This window comes from Antechinus flavipes, chromosome 2 (genome assembly GCF_016432865.1).
Source record: "Antechinus flavipes isolate AdamAnt ecotype Samford, QLD, Australia chromosome 2, AdamAnt_v2, whole genome shotgun sequence".
NCBI classification, from domain to species: domain Eukaryota; kingdom Metazoa; phylum Chordata; class Mammalia; order Dasyuromorphia; family Dasyuridae; genus Antechinus; species Antechinus flavipes.
In genome coordinates, this window is record NC_067399.1 from 365,449,339 (window position 1) to 365,467,570 (window position 18,232).

Consider the following 18,232-nt stretch of genomic DNA (forward strand, 5'->3'; position numbering starts at 1 on the left):
TTTTTGAGCTCCTTAGAGAATTAATGTTTTCTATTACTTGAATGCTCCTTTCCTTCCTGTATTTGTCTCTACCAAAGACCTTCATTTAATCCCCTCCAGCTATAATATGCCAGTGTTAAAGTTATGAGACTTGAAGATCTGAGCAAATTACTTGGAGTCCTTAGGATTATTTTCATTTCCCTGTTGAATGAACTGATTTGTGGTGTAACTATCCAGCTGCTTTACCCAATTCCTTACCTGAATCTTATTAAAAAAAAGCTCATCCCATATGCTATCATTTCTAATGATTCCACTTCGAACTTCAGCCTTCTTACGCTTTGCAGCAAATTCCAAGAGCCACCGTTTTAATGGAGTATTTGCTTGGCTGAATATCTGGGACAAAAACAATGGACAAAAACTTAATTTGGACACATAATTTAATGCAAACGCTTCATCATAAAGGAAAGTAATCTATAAACCCCAAACTTAATTCTACTTCTGTCTTTGGTGGGCTTAGGATGGGAGATGGATGAATTCATGCTGAACTTAACTAAAGGTTAGTTTAAAAACAGAAACAAGAAACTAAGATGTCTCTCTTAGGCTTTAGTAGGTCCTCCTACTTATCTACTATTATGGAATGAGAGTAATAGAAAATGTAAGAATGGAGAAGAAGGAAGGGGGCGGGGGGGAGAAAAGAGTCTGGTTCATATATACTAACTCAGTGAAGGAATCCCCTTTATGATATCTCTGACAGAATCATTTGACTTTTTCTTGAAGATTTAATTACAAGGAGATCATTATCAATGACTGCTATGTTTTTCACTTCATGTTTGACAATTTAGAGACACTCTGTTATAGTTCTTATATTAAGTTTGGATAGCACAATGCATTATATACTGTAGGAATTTAGTAAATGTTTGTTGATTAAAAGATGCAACCACTGAAGGAGGCCAGAAGTAGAAAGGAAAGAAGCAGCTTTGGACCATTTTCTTACTCATTTTGAATAACTGGAGGAATATATTTAAAATTCATCTCTTTCCAGCCCCTAGATACCATCTCAAAAGCATCCATGACAATGATGGAGGCTCATTAGCGTCTCCCTATTTTTATTCTCAGGAAGAAAATCACATGGCTAGAAGCTCTCATTGAGTGTTAGGATGAGGCAGAATGTCCATCTCAGGACAGGAAGAAAGGATCCTCTGTTGGCTCTGCCTTCTCTTTCCAGTTAATTATCCTCCAGGTAAATCCCCAAGTAAATGCATCCTCCATTCCAGCTAAACAGAGGTGTGTATTATTTCCTGCACACAATATTCCATCATCTGTTTCTGTGCCTTTGCATAGGCAATTTTGATGCACAGAATACTTTCCTTTTTCCTTCACCTAAGCCTCTCAGAATCTAACTCCTTTTAAAGGTTGGTTCCAGGGCTGCCTTCCCCACCCCTATTTACCTAATTTTTCCAGCTGTTGATGCCTCCTGTAAATCTCCTTTATATTTATTTTATACTTTTTGGTAAATATGTTACTTTGAATGGAAAGAAAGCTCTTTGAAGGCAGGGACTATTTGTTTTTGTCTTTTGTAGCCTGGCATACAGTAAGTACTTAATAATTGCTTGCTGAATTGAACTCTGTGGTGATCAAACCATCTCACCTTGTCATACATTCTGTTTAGCAGTCTGGGGACCACTGGAAAGATAGTAGGATGTAAAGCTTTCATGTCATCTGACAGAAGGCGGATGTCTCCTTGGAAGAATCCAACTCTCCCTCCATGGCAGTACACTACTGACTGTTCAAGAAAATGGTGCAGGAGAGAGAGAGAGAGATACTGAATAAAAGGTTATGTTCACCTTTGACTAAAGAGCTATTTAAAGCCAATCTAATTCAAGAGGGCAGAATGACACTTGGCCTGGACTCCAACAGCCCAGTCATATATCCAAGGCAGCTCTGAGACCTGGGAGTAAGAGGACTTCACCCTATCCCAAAGTTATCTATGCTTCTACAATTTGATCCATTGTGTGATTCAGAAAGTTGTCATTTGGGGAGTCCCACCTCAACCCCAATTGCTATCAGTGTCACTTCTATGACTGCCCCACTAAATCCGTGCCACAAGAAAAATGTGGAAAATCTTTCTAAAGCTTATGTGCATTTTGTTTTTGTTTCAATAAACATCTATATATTAAAATATCACTTCAAAATTATGCTTAATTAAATGTAATCAGGAAGATGGCACCATGCTCTCTAACTTCCTTGGATGATCATTATAAGCCTGTATTCTCAAACTGGAGGAAAATATCTTCCAACGAGAGGTACCACAAAGAAAAGTCTCAGTGGTAGGACAGAAACTCATAGAATGAAGTGGCCTCAGAGGTCATTGAGTTCATTTCCCCAATTTCATAGCTGTGGAAACTTGAAGTCCTAGATGGAAGATGATATAAGGAAAGAGCTTTTCTAGTAGCAACATCACAATCTTTGACATTAATTTTCCATTCAGAATTAATATTCTAGAATGAGACTTAAGCAGGAAGGGGTTATCTACTTCAGATAGATACTTTACAAATTGTAAAATAAAATCACATATATATTTTTACATGTATTCAGATGCTTATGGAATATTTCCTCACATTCTTCACAGGGATTCCTCAGATACCTTTGGAAATTGCACTAATTTTTATAGACTTCACTAAGTAGTCATTGGTTAGTATACCAAAACTCTTTCTTCTCCTAGTGGTTAGTATTTCCCACTGGAAAGCACTGAATGGTACCTCTAGGAGTGCTTATAAAATGGGATGATGTCATACATTAATATTTTAAGTTTTTCTTTCACTTGTAATAACAGTCAACAGTAGATATTCAAATCATTCAGTGCTTCTAAGGGTCTAATAGTCAAAAAACTTTTTTTCCCCTCTGAATGTAGTTTATAGCATTATCTTTAGTGGCCTGTGGCTTGATGGTAAGAAAGAGGGTAATGACTGTAGATCATTGTTATATTTTCTAAACTTTCAAAGGGAAATCTAACTCAGGGTAAGATGATAAGACTTTTCTTTAGAATCTTTAACTTGGATGGGTATGAAACCTGACTTTTTGTTCCAGTTCTGAATCAATCAATTTTTATTTATTAAATATATAATATAATATATGTAATATAATATAAATATTATTATTAAAGAAAACAATGAAGAAAGTGGAAGAGCTATTGGCCCATTAGTGAAGGACCACTTCTGTGGGAAAAGTTGTATATATTCAGCTATCTCACTTGAGCCCACATTTCCAAATGATCCCATACTCTTTCAAAATTTATATTTCTTATCTTAGTAAGAATCAAATTAACAGATGCTGAGATGAACATGTTTCTTTCCATGTTACTGGAAGTAATGTTGATTTAGTTCCTTAAGGACACTTCATGGAAAACTGTCTATGCTTCATATCTCTACTTTCTTCTCTTTCATTTGCTTCTGAACACTTTGCAGTGTTGAGTTCCAACTCTATTACCAATCTATAAATGCTTTCTCCATAGTGAATAATGATTATAGTTAATAATTGCCAAATCTGATTGTCTTTTCTTAGACCTCACCTTCTCAATTTATCTCCTGCATTTGAAACTGTTTGTTCCTTCTCAGTATTCTTGGTTCACTTGTCATCCATATCACATCTCCTAATTGTGGGTATTCCCTAGGGTTATGACTTAAGTCCTCTTCTCTTCTCCTTCTATACTCTCTTGATAACCTTATTAGTTCCAATAGGCTTAATTATAATCTCTATGCAGATGGAACCCAGGTCCATATGTCCTAAACTTTAACTTTGTATCACCAATTGCTTATTGGATATTTCCAATGGACATCCTGGAGATATCTTAAACTCAACATAGGGAAAACTGAACTCATTATGTTTCATCCGAAAAACTTTCTCTTCTCTCAAACTTCCCTGATGCTGCAGAAGGCAACACCATCCCAGGAGTATCTCAGGTTCATAACCTAAGTATTATCGTAGCCTCCTCATTCTTACTCTACCATGTCCAATCAGTGGGCAAAGCTTGCTGTTTTCCCCTTCATATCTCTTACATTTGATACCTTTTCTCTACTCATATAGTTATTACTTTAATTCATGTCCTCACCAATTCTCACTTCAATTACTGTCATCATTTCCTAGTTGATTTCCTGCCTCAAGTCTCTTTCTACTCCAATCTAGCCTACATACTTAAAATGTAATTTTCCTTAAGCACATATCTAAAGGTATGACTCTCCTACTTAATCTACTCTAGTGGCTTCCTAATGTCTCTAGGATAAAATATAAACGCCTGTTTAAAATCCTTCACAACCTGATTCCAACTTATCTTTCCAACCTCATCAAACATTCATTACTTCCCCTCCAGCATGTTGAAGTCCAGTCAAACTGGACTCCTGTTTCTTCATCATACAGAACACTCTATCACTCACCTCTGTGCCTTTTTACTAATTGTCCTTCATGCCTAGAATACACACACTGTCTCTTTATCATCACCTCATAGAATTATTCTCTTTGTCAAATATGCATTTCAAGTGCCATTTTCTTCATGAAATCATTCCTAATCCCCTCAACTGCTAGTATTCTCCCTCACAAATGTATATTTAACAACTTTAAATATGTTTGTATTTTTTACTTTACAAATTGTAAAGTAAAATCACATATATATGTTTACATGTACTTGGTTTTTTTCCTCCATTTGAATGTAAACTCCTAGTGAGCTGGGATTTTGTTATTCTTTGAATTTATTTCACCAGTTTTTAGCATAGTGTCGGGTACAAAACAGACACTCTGTAATAATAAACATTTGCTGGTCATTTTCTTGAGTTTTATTTTTAAAAATTTCCCATTTTGATGAGTTACGAAGCTTCTGACAGAAATGAAATTGCAAAACTACACTGAGATTTCTCTTGTGAAATGTGGCAGCAGCTAGTCTATATTATGCCATGGTGTAGCACTAAAGCAGCCATTATTATTAGAAGAATATGGGGGAAGAGGTTCTCTCAAAAAAAAAAAAAAACCCTTTCCTATCTAAGAAGGAAATGTAACTATTTTGCTCGACTGATGAGATCTGGTCCCAGTGGTCTTCTCTATGATAAAGATAGCTATAATTTTAACTGTCCTACACCCTGTAGAACTTTGACACACAGAGAGATGATTAGTCCAATGTTTAAGCATTGAAAGAGGCCCCTATCCCACTTTCTGAGTATGGTATATTTTTAGTTCTATGTCACACTGCCAATGATTTCAGTAGGGTTATTCGTTCTTGTCACAGAAGAAGACTTCTCTGATGCTTGGACCTTACCTGTACCATTCTCTCAAACATGTGTGCTAAAGGCAAATAGGAAATGTGTACATCCTCACAAGTGGGTGACCACTGACTCTGTAAGAAAACAAAAGGAGCCCGAACCAGGCCCAGTCAGTCAGACAGGTGTCTTACCTGTATAACTCTTTCAAACATGTGAGCCAGAGGCAGGAAGGAGATGAGCACATCGTCCTGTCTCGGAAAGATCACTTTCTGCAGGTGAAGGGCATGGGAGACAGAAAGGAAAGAAACACTGACAGGAAGACAACAAGAAAGTCATAAAACAATAAAGAGAAAAATGGTACTAGAGGAGCAAACAGTAAAGATTAGAGGAAAGGAAAGAAAGAGAAAAGAAAAGGAGCAAAAGAAAGGGAAGCAGGAGTGAGAGTAGGAAGAAAGGATGATAACAGGGGTAAGAGAAAAAAGAAAGGAGAAAGAGAGAAAATGAGAAAAAAAGAATTCAAAAAGCAGAAAAGACAGAAAAAGCACAGAAAAGAGGAAGGAAGAAAGGAGAAGATAGAATGAGAGAGAGAACAGAGATGAAGAAAGAGAGATGATAGGAGAAAAATTGAATAAAGGGCTAGAAAAGCAGAAAAGAGTAAGGAAGATGAGGAATTCTGAAGAAGGGGAGAGAGAGAGAAGACATAGGAAGGAAGAGAGAAAGAAGGACACAGAGAAAGAAAAAGAAAGAAACAGAGAGAGAGCAGTATAGGAAGCGAATTGTTAGGTCACAATGTCAATGACTTCAGGTTATTGGGAGCAGCAAAGAGCAAAATGAAGCACATATAAACCAGTGGAGCAGAGTCCCCACCGAAAAAAGAACTACTTTTATAAAGAAATCTGCATCTTATATTGTTCATGGGAGTACTAGGCAATTTTTAAAATATTTAAGCATGGAATGATGGCAGATTTGATACCTGAAATCTTCCCCACCCATTTTACAAGTAATTTAGATCAAAAGATGCAGAATTCTTTTTCTGTTTTCAGTTTTGCCATGATATTTTGGAAGGAAGAATAATTTTTCCCTTCCCCTCTCTGAGCATTTTTAAAAAATTTCTGCTCTGGGAGAATAACTGATAGAAGAAATTGTTGTTGGAACAGACCCAACATCTCCTTGACCTTCTTAAGGGGCCATAGATGGAGTTGTCTAAAATGTGCAGACAAAGAGACTACAGGGGCCAAGAGATCCTTAAGTTACCGTGCCAACCAAATCCTCAGGACCACTCACTGTCTGAGGACAATCATGTTTAGTTTGAAAGCCTTTCCCTTAGGTTTGAGAGCTGTATTCAACATTCTTGTCACAGTCACAGTTTGGGAGAGTGTAGAGAAAAGAAAAAAAGTTATACGTTGGATTTCAATGAATATCCTTCATTGGATGAAAATACACACACACACAAAATGGATACTTTCATACCAACTTTAACAAAAAGAGTTAATGTGACCTGCTATGAAATGATATTAGAAAGGGAGTAGCTAACTTATAGTTTAGAGTTTTATTACACTGTTTTGTCACACAGACCTATTTACTGCAATTTAATACTTTCTATGGGAAGCTTTAAGCCCACACTGTAGTTCAAAATACTTATATAAAATAAATTCTCATAACATGGAAGTCAGGTTTATATAGGATTACAAATATGTGCACTTATTTTGAAAGTCATTTTAAAATGTTTTCCATGTACTTCATGAGTACTGTATCTTGGGCAACCTACTTCTAAGATGGGCACATGTGTTTTGGAAGATATAGCTTATAGATATAGTTTGCCTTCAAAAGTTGTCATAACATAGACTTTTAAGATTTTTTTCTTTTTCTATGGCATTCTTTTCTGTTCTGGTACTTTGGCCAAATTTGAATGGAGCTTTAACATGGGCCAGATTTTATTTAGTTTGTTGAAAAATTAATAAACATATGCCATAAGTAGGATTTAACCTCTCTGAGATTCCAGCAAGTTCCAAAGAAAGAGGTATGATCTCAGGTTGAGGCTATTTTCATACTGAGGAAATCCATATGCACCATGTATGAGATTAGCTACAGGAAATGCTTATTTTGGGGTTATCTTTTTCTTATCTTTATTCAGAATGCACTTAATAGTTCTCTTTTTGCCAAAGGTCTTTTCCATAATCTTTAGTTATTAGATATAAATTATTGTTATTAGGTACTTGGGGAAGAAAAGGGTTCATAATCCCTTCTTCTGCGTGACAAGATTTATTGCACATAAGGAATAAAGCATTAAAAAAAAAGTTTTAAAAATTATTTTTAGGATAAAAAACAGTTCCAGTTTAATTTAGGTTTATTTTTAAAATTCTATCAAAAAGTCATAGTATCCATAGTTTCTTACTTTAAAAAAGTGGTCAAAATAGAATTTTGAACTTATTATTAGAAATGCAAGATTGACAATGGAAGGATGCTCTATAAACTGTATATGCATTCATAGTTATGAATTTGATTTATATATAGTGACACTAAGCAATGTATATGAAACAGATGAGAAATGATTTTTTGATTTTGTAGAAATAAGTTCTGGGCTTTAGATGTTCCCTAACTAAGGCAGAATAAGTCTCTTGGGGCTTTTACAATTCCACTGATGGCCGAAGTGGTTTTCCTTAAGTAAGAACCAAAGCACCAAGTTCACATATGATATCCAGGATTGCAAAGTGAAAAGAAACCTGAAAATTCAAGATGTCCTGGATGGGCTCTCTGACCACATTAGTGATACTGCCATATTCACCTCTGTGACTTTCAGAAAGCCTGAAAAATCAGCAACCACATTCCCATGGGTGAGCATCGCACCTTTCGGGTTCCCTGAGAAGGAAAAGAAAAGGCATTATTAATAGAGAATCACAGGGCTCTTTCCTGAGCAACTCTATACTTTATAGAAGAACTGTCATATTGTTAGCAAATGATAGAATAGCAAACTTCAATCCCCTCTTGTCAAAGTCACAAATCGCTGGGTAGCTTATTCCATATGCTTAGAGACCAAAAGGCAGGTCTACACTGAATCTTTCTACCACTGACTTAAAGATCACTAAACAAGATCAAAGGATTTTCTAGGAACTAAGAACTATATGAAATGAGTGTCGTCAGTACCCTGTAATAAGGTAGAGGGCAAGGAAGTGGAACCCTGCTGATACATCATAGGCTTGGCAAGGAACTATAGGATGATTCTCTTCAACTTCTAGTTGAAGTTTTAGATCTGTTTGAGGCCTTGTTTTGTCAGCTTTTCTCCTCCTTTGTATGATGCTACAGAGAGATATGACATGGCGTGGCTGTCTCAGCACAATTTATAGGGCAGATCCTATGATAAATATAATTGAACCAGACAAGGCACAAGGATTTTCCCTTGCTGTAGCTTAGAGGAGCTGCAAAGAGGGATTTAGGTATATGAAGGTACAAATCAGATGAAATGGTTATGAACAAGCTCTTTTTACCCAAAGTCTGATTCTGTAGGAGAGAAGCCTGCCTTGAGATGAAATGGATTTTATAGAATAAGCAAAATGATTTTTTGAGGTATATGGGTCTTAATAATTTGAATACATGTGATGTTTCTAATGTGGTTCATTCTAAAGAATGGCATTGCATAAAAAGCGCTGTACTTGGAACCAAAAAACTTGATAATTTACGAAGTGCTTTGTGAGTGAACTGTCATTGTTTTCATTGGAATTATCATAAGGAGGCATTAGGAAATATATCTCTGCCCCATATATCAAGCACAACATGTTACTTGAAGATATTTAAGACTGTGTAGTCCTTTTAGAGCATTCAGACATGTGTGGACAGAATTGTGTTAAATCATATCTGACTTACACTGCAGTCAAGATTTAGTGGCATCCCCTGCAAATTGTGAACCAGAGGAAATAGGATGTGGTATTTCTGGCTCAATCTAGGCAATATTCTTTGCACTCCTCACTATAAAAATCACAGGCTTCAACACTCAGGGACTCAATAGACCATGCATCTGGGAAAACTAATAACTGGGGTTATTAGTATTAGGCAGAAGATGAGTACTTTCTAAATTGAAAAAAATATATATATAAATGATCATAGAGGAAGTACACATAATCAAAAAAGGGAGTTGGGTTCATCATGGAGTGTGAGATTCCAGATAGCTCAATGACTGCACTAGTGCTTTAACTTTTTATTTGATTAATAAAGTTTCGTTTTTTCCTATAAAAGTAATGTTGTAAAATAAAACATAGATATCCCACTCTAATAAAAAAAAAAACCTCAAGAAAAATAAACTTTTAAAAAAAGAGAAATAGATTATGATTCAATCTGTATTCAGGTATGATCAGTTTTTTCTCTGGGTATGGATAGAATTTTTCATCATAGGTCCTTCAGAGAGTTGTGGATCATTATAGTACTTTCACTTTAACTTAAAATATTTTGAGAAAGGATTTCAGCATATTAGATTGATCTCTTTGGAGGATTTATTTGGAGAAGGAAAGAGAAAGAGAAACATAAGTAAGAATATCATAGCATGAGTCAGTTGTGATCTATATTGTAGTAGGCAGTGCCTATGTCATTTTAGTGCATTGTTTAGATAATCTCATCAATATGAGTACTACTATTCATATCAATCCATATTGATGTGCAAGAAGATACTGAAATGTTGACTGTTCCCTGAGCTTCATCTGTGTCTTTACCTCTAAAGTCAGAATAATAATGCTTATATTACCTTATTAGGTGTTCTGAAGATGTTTTGTTTACAAAAAACCTAAAGGCATTATAAAAAACATGAGTAATATTATTACTCCTCCACTTTCAGTCCCACTCTTGATACTTTACTGTAGCACTGGAAACAAAAGTTAAACTTCCCAGTAGAGCACAAGCTTTGGCAGGTATCACTACAAAATGAAAAGACTCTGAGTAGGAATTGTATTCTGAGTTGTTTACACTTCTTGCTTGGCTTAGTTAATTTCTGCCATTTGTTCTTAGTTCTGTCCTCTAATTCCCATTATTGAACAGTAGGAATGCAATGGTTTCAAGATTCACATAGAAAGAGTGCTTTCCATGGAACAAATGAAATGCATTGAAAATCCCCAGTGTGTCACTAATGAAGTTCTAGACAGAAGGACAAAACAGGTACAGAGTCATTGGTATGAGCCATCTTTTCATATACCAAATTATAGGCTGGCCATTTAGCCTCCCCTACAATTACAGTTACTTCTATAGTATTACCTTTGAATTTAAGAGACAAGTTTCAACTGCAAATTTGTGATATATAGAACTTTGTGGTTAAGCAAATTGTGGTACATGAATAATACCATGTTGAAAGAAATAATGAACATAATGAATACAGAGAAACTTGAACAGTTCTACCTGAACTAATGCAAAGAACAACATACACAATGGCTACAACAATGTAAATTGAAAAAATAACCATATATACATAATCAAAAGTGAATGCTGTGAAACACTAAACTACAAGCATGCTTTGAAAGAAAAGACAGAGAGACTCCTAACTCAAGCCTTTACAATATCAGGAATTCCACAAGTGTTGTCACATTGCACATATTTTCAGACTTTTTTTTTTTGGATATAGATCAATAATGCTGATTTTTCCTCTTCTTTTTTCTCAAAATTACCGTTTGTTTTATAGGATAATACTCTGGGAGGAGATGGAGAAAGGATACAAACTTATTAAAAAAAAAACAACTAAAAAAAATCTTTAATGTGTGCTATAGGCACATACATAAGTTATTTAAACCAGAATAGTAAACTTCTGATGAAATGATACATCATAATCTTCAACATTATAATATTTTATGAATGATTTCCATTATGGAAATAATTTCCCTTTAAGAAGGAACTTTATACATATCATCTCTTTCAATGCTGTATCAAAGAGAAATAAGATTGTCCTCTCTTCAGAAACAATCCTTCTCAAATCTAAATTAAATAAGACAGGTTTTCAGAAATTTGCTTACACAAGTCTTTGAAAGTTTCCTCAGCTGAGAGTATGGCCAAATGCTTTCTGTTTGTTAGTTTTCATTCATGGTTGCTAGAATATTACATTCTGGATATTTTCAAAGAACTCACTCAAAACTCTGGGGGTGAAACATGGGCTTCGGTGAAAAGGAGCTCTTCTGGAAAATTGAGCTTAAAATCCTGCTGGATTCCTGACAGGAGAATCTCAAAGAGGGACTGTATATTCTCAATAGAAATTTCACAACCATGTTTTGAAGTTCTGAGTCATCCTGTTAATTCCACAACAAAGTAGTGATTATTACATTTGTCCAGTTAAGATTAATTCAGCATGTTTTCTTCTATAGTATAACTTCACTACATTTCTTTTAGTAGATAGGCAGACTCTCTACCAATCATTAGATAGGCAGATTCTCTACCAATTAATCATTAGGGGGGAAAGATCAATAGCTAATATAGTTTAAAATCATCAGAATCTATATGAAAATGAGGTTTTATATCTTCTTTATCCTCTTCAAAATCTTCTGATATTTTCTAGTTCAATACCAGTAAGCCATAAGAAGAAATCAGGTAAAAATTCTTTCTTTTAAGCATTGGTTCTTGTCAGTAGGGGGGTGTGAGGTTGAGTGATGGGGAAAGATGCAGGATTTTTTTTTTAAAGGATTTTTAATAAGATGTAAAAATTAAAGATATCAATGAAAATGCATTTTTTAAAAATCAGGTTAATCATAATTTCAGAAAATATTAAATGGCTTGTTTTCCACCTATGATTCATAAATAGGAATTCACCAAATTGTCTTCATTAGTCATAACCTTTCTTCTGTAGTGAACATCCTGTCATCTTTTCACCTTGCAGAACATTCTATGGAGCAACTGACATATATGTGGCATTTCCTTTTGTGGACCATGATCCAGTCTTCAAAACTTGGCCAGAATAAGGTCACATTTTCACAAAGCCTCACAAAGTGGAAAGTATTTGTTAATTTCTGATGTGAGTTTTCTTTCTTCTTCATCAGCCATTATCTTCCCTCTGTTAACCACAAAAATCAGTAAATTTATATCTTTAAAAATGTTTGCTATTTACAAGGAGGTAAAATGGAAATTCTCCAAAAAAATTTTTAGGTTCTGGAGTTCTCCCACTAATTTTCATTAACTCTTCAACTTAAAATTGTTTCTAATTTACAATACACTCTCCTTCACAAATTAGAATTTTGATAACAATTACACATCATTTCCTTTAACTCTGAATTGATCAATTTTATATCAAAAGTGAAATCTCTCCTTTGGACAGGCTTAATTTTATAATAGGAACCAAATTATCCATGGCCAAAACCTGTAAAGGTGAGTTCTTTGCCCAAACAATTCTATTTTATGAAGAATATTTTATTTTTGACAGGCTGGTGGTGTTTTGGGTCTGGACATATATATATATACACATATATACTCCTATATGGTGGATATGAATATACATATTCACACTGCTACAATTGTCTGGATGGTTTAAGCCAAAATCTATGTAGCTGAGTTCTAAGGATTTGACCATAGATAGATATGAATTTAATTATCTCCAATATTAGTAATAATAATAGTTAACATTTATTTAATGCTAATTATGTACCAGACATTATGCTAAGTGTTATTATTATTATTTTTAGCCACTATTGATTTGTTTGATCCTCATAACAAATCTGGGAGGTTAAACGCTATTATTAATCTTCATTTTACAGATGAGGAAACTGAGGCAAACAGAGGTGGAGGGGCTTATCTAGGATCACAGAATTAGGTAACATGAGAGGAAGGATTTGAACTTGGATTTTCCTCACTCCAGATCTAGTACTCTATCCTCTATATCTTCTTACTGCACCATATTACACCCTAATCATGATTATTATATCTATATTTTCACTTAAATAGATCATTCTTGATCATATATAATACTACTATAAGGCTGGTTGGTTTTAACTTGTGAGGCTGTGTTGTACATAGGAAAAGTATTGCAACTGGAATCATAGGATCCAGGTTCAAATCCCAGCTCTTCCATTTATTATTTTAAAGTAAGTCATTGATCCTCTTTGCTCATCTGTGAAATGAAGGTGTTCAAGTAGATGACCTCTAAGGTTCTTTTCTGTGCTAAATGCATAATGCATTTTACTGAGCCTTTTAAATTTGTATTTGTCCTTCAAATTCAATTCAATAAGTGTTTTCTGAATACAATTCAGAGCAAGGACAAAATTGAAGAAAATGTAGAGCCTAAAATTAAAAATTGATTAAAGAATATTATGTACATAATTTCTTCATTCTTCTAAATCTAAATATGTAACAAGAAAGCAATTTCCCTAAAAAGGTTGTGTTAAAATAGTTAATTATAAACTAACTAGCTACTTTCTATTGTTTAGATCTTGGATAAGGAAAAGCATTTTTTGGGCCTTAATTTTCTTATCTGTAAAATAAGGGAGTTGGGCTAGATGATCTCCAGTGTCCCTTCCAGTTGTAGACTGATAATACTTGATCCTGGTGGTTATTTTGAAGATAAACTCTTTTTAAAAATCTAAATTCTATTTCTATCTCTCTCTAAACAGATTTGTGTGTATGTAGAGCTTTAAAATTCAAATGCAGATACTAAAAAAAAGAAGTCCAAAAGGTCCATGAACTTATGAATTTGAGGTTTTAGAGAGTGGCACACTATTAATTAGCTTCAAAAACACTAAATTTTTAAAATTACTAATAAATACACTAATTTATTATTTAAAATACACTAATTTTTAATACACTAATACACTGTTTTCTTGTTTCTTGATCAACAATCAGCAATCTTGAGGACATCATTAGAATAAGCCATTACATTGGCTTAATAAGAAATTCACTTACCTCATCTCTACTAATCATGAAGGGGAGATTCAGGAACTTGTATGAAAGGATTCCTTCCAGGATCCAGATGATAATATCTCTGAGTTTTCTCATTCCATATTCAATGAAAACCTTAGGAGATAATCTACCAGGAGGAAAGGTATATCGCCATGCATACTCCTGGTTAAGATTAGCAAGGTCAATTTATTTAGATGCACTGAAAAAGATGAGTATTACTAAATAGATAGCTCAAAGATTAGAGGTAGAAATAGAATTTAAATAAAGTTTTCTTTTTTTTTTAAATCTCGAAGTAAATGTGTGTATATTTTATCTTTGATGTCCTAGTGACATAATAATCAGCATAACTATCATTTATATAGTATTTTAAGGTTTGCAAAGTGCTTAACTTTGTGAGTGCTTTGAACAATGTTCTCTTGGTTCTACTTACTTCACTTAGCATCATTTCATGCAAGTCTCTCCAGGCCTTTCTGAAATCAGCCTGTTGATCCTTTCTTATAGAACAATAATGTTCCATAACATTCATATACCATAACTTTATTCAGCCATTCCCCAACTATTGGGCATCCACTCAGTTTCCAATTCCTTGCCACTGCAAAAAGGGCTGCTACAAACATTTTTTTTTGCACATGTAGGTCCTTTTTTCTTTTTCTTTTTTTTTTTTTTTTGATCTCTATGATAACTATGTCTGCTCAACTTCTGCTTCTCTAATTCCACAGGTCTATGGTTTCAGTTCAGAAAATATTACAATACAGGTTCCTAACTAGTTCTGAGTGTCCTCGTTGTCTCTGAGCAAATAAGGTGCCTCATTGTATCTTGAAATTATGAATATAAAACTAAGAACCAGCATTATTTATAATGGGGACCTTTCTATTCAGGCCAGGGATAAAGTAAGGATATCCATTATCAGATCTATTACTGTTGCATATTGTGCTAAAATACTAGCTAAATCAATAAGGAAGAAGAAGTTGCGGGCATAAACAAAATTTTTGCCTTTTTTGCAGATCATATGAAGCTTAGAGAAGTCTAGTGTATAAACTAAACAAATAATTGAAACAATAACAGCAAAGTTTCAGAATATAAAATAAATCCATATAAATATTAGATTTTTTTGTATATTAGAAATGAAATCCAACAGGAAGTTACAGGAGGAGAAATTCTATTTAAAATAAATACAGAAAGCTTAAAATAGTTAGTAGTCTACTTTCCAAACACAAGGATTATATTACTATAACTACAAAATACTTAAGGCTAAATAATAATAAAAATTTGATTGCTGAATTCACCAGTTATCTTCTTTAAAAGATTCCAAAATGAATGAAAATTCTTAGGAATATTATACCCAAATCATTATCAGGGCAGTTAAAAGAAGTATATAGAGGACATAGTTGTGGGTTGACTATGATGGAAGGAAATGTAAAAAAAAAAAAAAAAATTAAAGGGTAAGAAAGAGCTATCCACTGGGAGAAATAGAAAAGGAGATATGTAATGGAGTAAATTATTTTACATAAAAGAGGCATGAAAGACCTTTTACAGTGAAAGGGAAGTGAGGGAAGAGGAATTGTCTCAAAGAGGGAATAACATAATACAATCAGTTGGGTGTAGCAATCTATCTCATCCTACAGGGAAGTAGGAGGGGAAGAGGGCAACAGAAGTAATAACTGACAGAAGAAAGAGCAGATTGGAAGAGGGAGTGCTCAGAAACAAAATAATTTTGAGGAGAGATAGGATGAAAAGAAAGAGAGAGAAGAATAAAGAGGGTGGAAATAAAATGGAAGGAAATACACAGCAATGATAACTGAAAAAATTTACAGCAAGTTTCTCTGATAAAGTGCTCATTTCTCAAATATATATAGAACTGAGTCAAATTTATAAGAATGCAAATCATTTCTCAAAAGGTAGATGGTTAAAACATATGAACAAATAGTTTTCAGACAAAGAAATCAAAGCTATCTAGTTATGAAAAATATTCTGTTATTATTGATTAAAGAAATACAAATTAAAACAACTCTAAGGTACTACCATATATACCTATCAGATTAGCTAACATGATAGAAAGGGGAAATGACAGATGGAGGATATATAGGAAAATGGAGACACTAAATTTGGTAGAGGTCAATTTACCCAAAAGACTATATAATTGTGTATACTCTTTAACTCAGCAATACCACAACTAGATCTGTATCTCAAAGAGACCAGAAGAAAAAGGAAAAAAGAGGAAAGAGGCCTTATATATGCAAAATAGCAGCATTCTTTTGTGGTAGCAAAGACTTGGAAATTGAGGGTATGCCCATTAATTGGGGAATGATTGAACAAATTGTGGTATATGATTGTGATAGAATACTATTATGCTATAAGAAATGAAACACATAATGATTTCAGAAAAACCTGAGAAAATTTACTGATGCAAAGTGAAGTGCACAAAACTGGAAAAACATACACAGTAACAGCAATATTGTGAATGATTTAGCTATTCTCAGCAATACAGTGATCTGAGAAAATTCCAAAAGATTTTTGATGAAAAATTGTTATCTACCTCCAGAGCAAGAACTGATGGAATCTGAATGCAGATTGAACTACACTTTTTTTTTAACTTTATTTTTCTTGGAGTGTATGTGTGTATATGTTTTCTTTTATAATGTGACTAATATGGAAATGTTTAACATGACTTGACATGCATAATCTCTATCAAACTGCTTGCCTTCTCAATGAGGAGAGAAGAGAAGGTGGAGAGAATTTAAAAATCAAAATAAAAAAAAAGAATACTAAAATTGTTTTTACAAGTAATTAGGAAAAAACAGAATATTAAGACTATATTAATTGCTCCTGGGTAGGCAGGACAATATAATAAAATGACAGTATTACCCAAATCAACTTAATCTATGTCACACTAATTAAACTGCCAAGGGATTATTTTAAAGGAGCAGAAAAAATATGAATAGAATTCTAGATGAATAAAAGATTAAGATAATGATAATGATTAGATGAATAAAGATTAAGAATCTCAAGAGAAATAATGGAAAAAGTAGGAAGGAAGGGCATAGCAATACTAGATCTCAAATTAAACTTCGAAGCAGAAATGCTTAAAATAGTCTGGTACTGGAAAAGAAATAAAGGTTGGGCCATAGGACAGATTAATTACACCATATACAAAAGCAAAGGATTTTAGTAGCCTAAGGTTTGATCATACTAAAGATCACTGGTATTGAGGTAAGAATTCTTTATTTGATTAAAAACTGTAGGAATATGGGAACAGAATCTGGTAGGAACTAAATATAGACCAACATTTTACAGTTCCAAGTGAGTACATGACTTAGGCATAAAGGGTGACATCATAAACAAATTAGAGGATAGAGGAAATTCTCTATCAGATGTTTTGAATTCATGATAAAATAAGAGCTAAAAAAGATCACAAAATGGAAAAATTTTATTATCTAAAATTAAAAAGTTTGTAGAGATACAAAACCAATTTGTTTAACATTAGAAGAGAAACAGATAAATAGGAAGAGAATTTTGCAGCAAATTTCTCTGGGTAAAGGGTTCTGAATTTCTGTCCCTCTGTCTCTCTGTCTCTGTCTCTGTGTCTGTTTCTCCATCTGTCCCTAATTGAGAAATGGTCAAAGGATATAAATAGACAGTTCTAAGAAGAAATTCACAACTTCTGATGCAGTGATAATAGTACTCGGGCTATATCCCAAAGAGGAAAAGGGCCGTTGGAAAAATAGTATTTACAATGACTCATTGTTGTGGCAAAGATTGGAAACCAAGGACTTGCTTATCAATTGGAGTATATGAATGTGATGGAATACTATTGTGCTACGTGGAATATTGTCTGGAATACCCTAAGAAATGAAGGGTATGATTTCAAAGAAACCTGGAAAGATTTTTAGGAATTGATGGAAAATGAAATGATAATCAGGATAAAAATTTATATAGCAACACACTGTAAATACAACTGTGAAAGACTCAGAGATAGATGAGGATATATATGTTTTTAGATATGGCTATGCAAGAATTTGTTTTGCTTGACTATGTATGATTGTACTAAAGTGTTTTTTAATCAATTTGGGCAGGAGGAAGATGGGAAAAACAGCAGAGGTTTATTGACTGAAAAAAGAAACTATAAATCTAGAAATAGGTTGTTGTTTTTTGTTTTTACT

General features: G+C 33.8%; 1 protein-coding gene across 4 annotated transcripts in view; it reads right to left on the reverse strand.

The window, feature by feature from the left end:
* Positions 1 to 18,232, reverse strand: part of ACSL6 (acyl-CoA synthetase long chain family member 6) — a 140,459-nt gene that overhangs the window by 25,180 nt on the left and 97,047 nt on the right. For 3 of the 4 annotated variants that reach the window (XM_051978218.1, XM_051978215.1, XM_051978217.1), the window contains exons 10-13: positions 8,011 to 8,084; positions 5,417 to 5,494; positions 1,628 to 1,762; positions 238 to 372 (exon numbers count right to left, since the gene is read on the reverse strand). In XM_051978218.1, the coding sequence (XP_051834178.1) occupies positions 238 to 372; positions 1,628 to 1,762; positions 5,417 to 5,494; positions 8,011 to 8,084 (422 nt within the window). Of the gene's footprint in view, positions 1 to 237; positions 373 to 1,627; positions 1,763 to 5,281; positions 5,360 to 5,416; positions 5,495 to 8,010; positions 8,085 to 18,232 lie in introns of all 4 variants that reach the window. The other variant, XM_051978216.1, reaches the window with a different exon arrangement.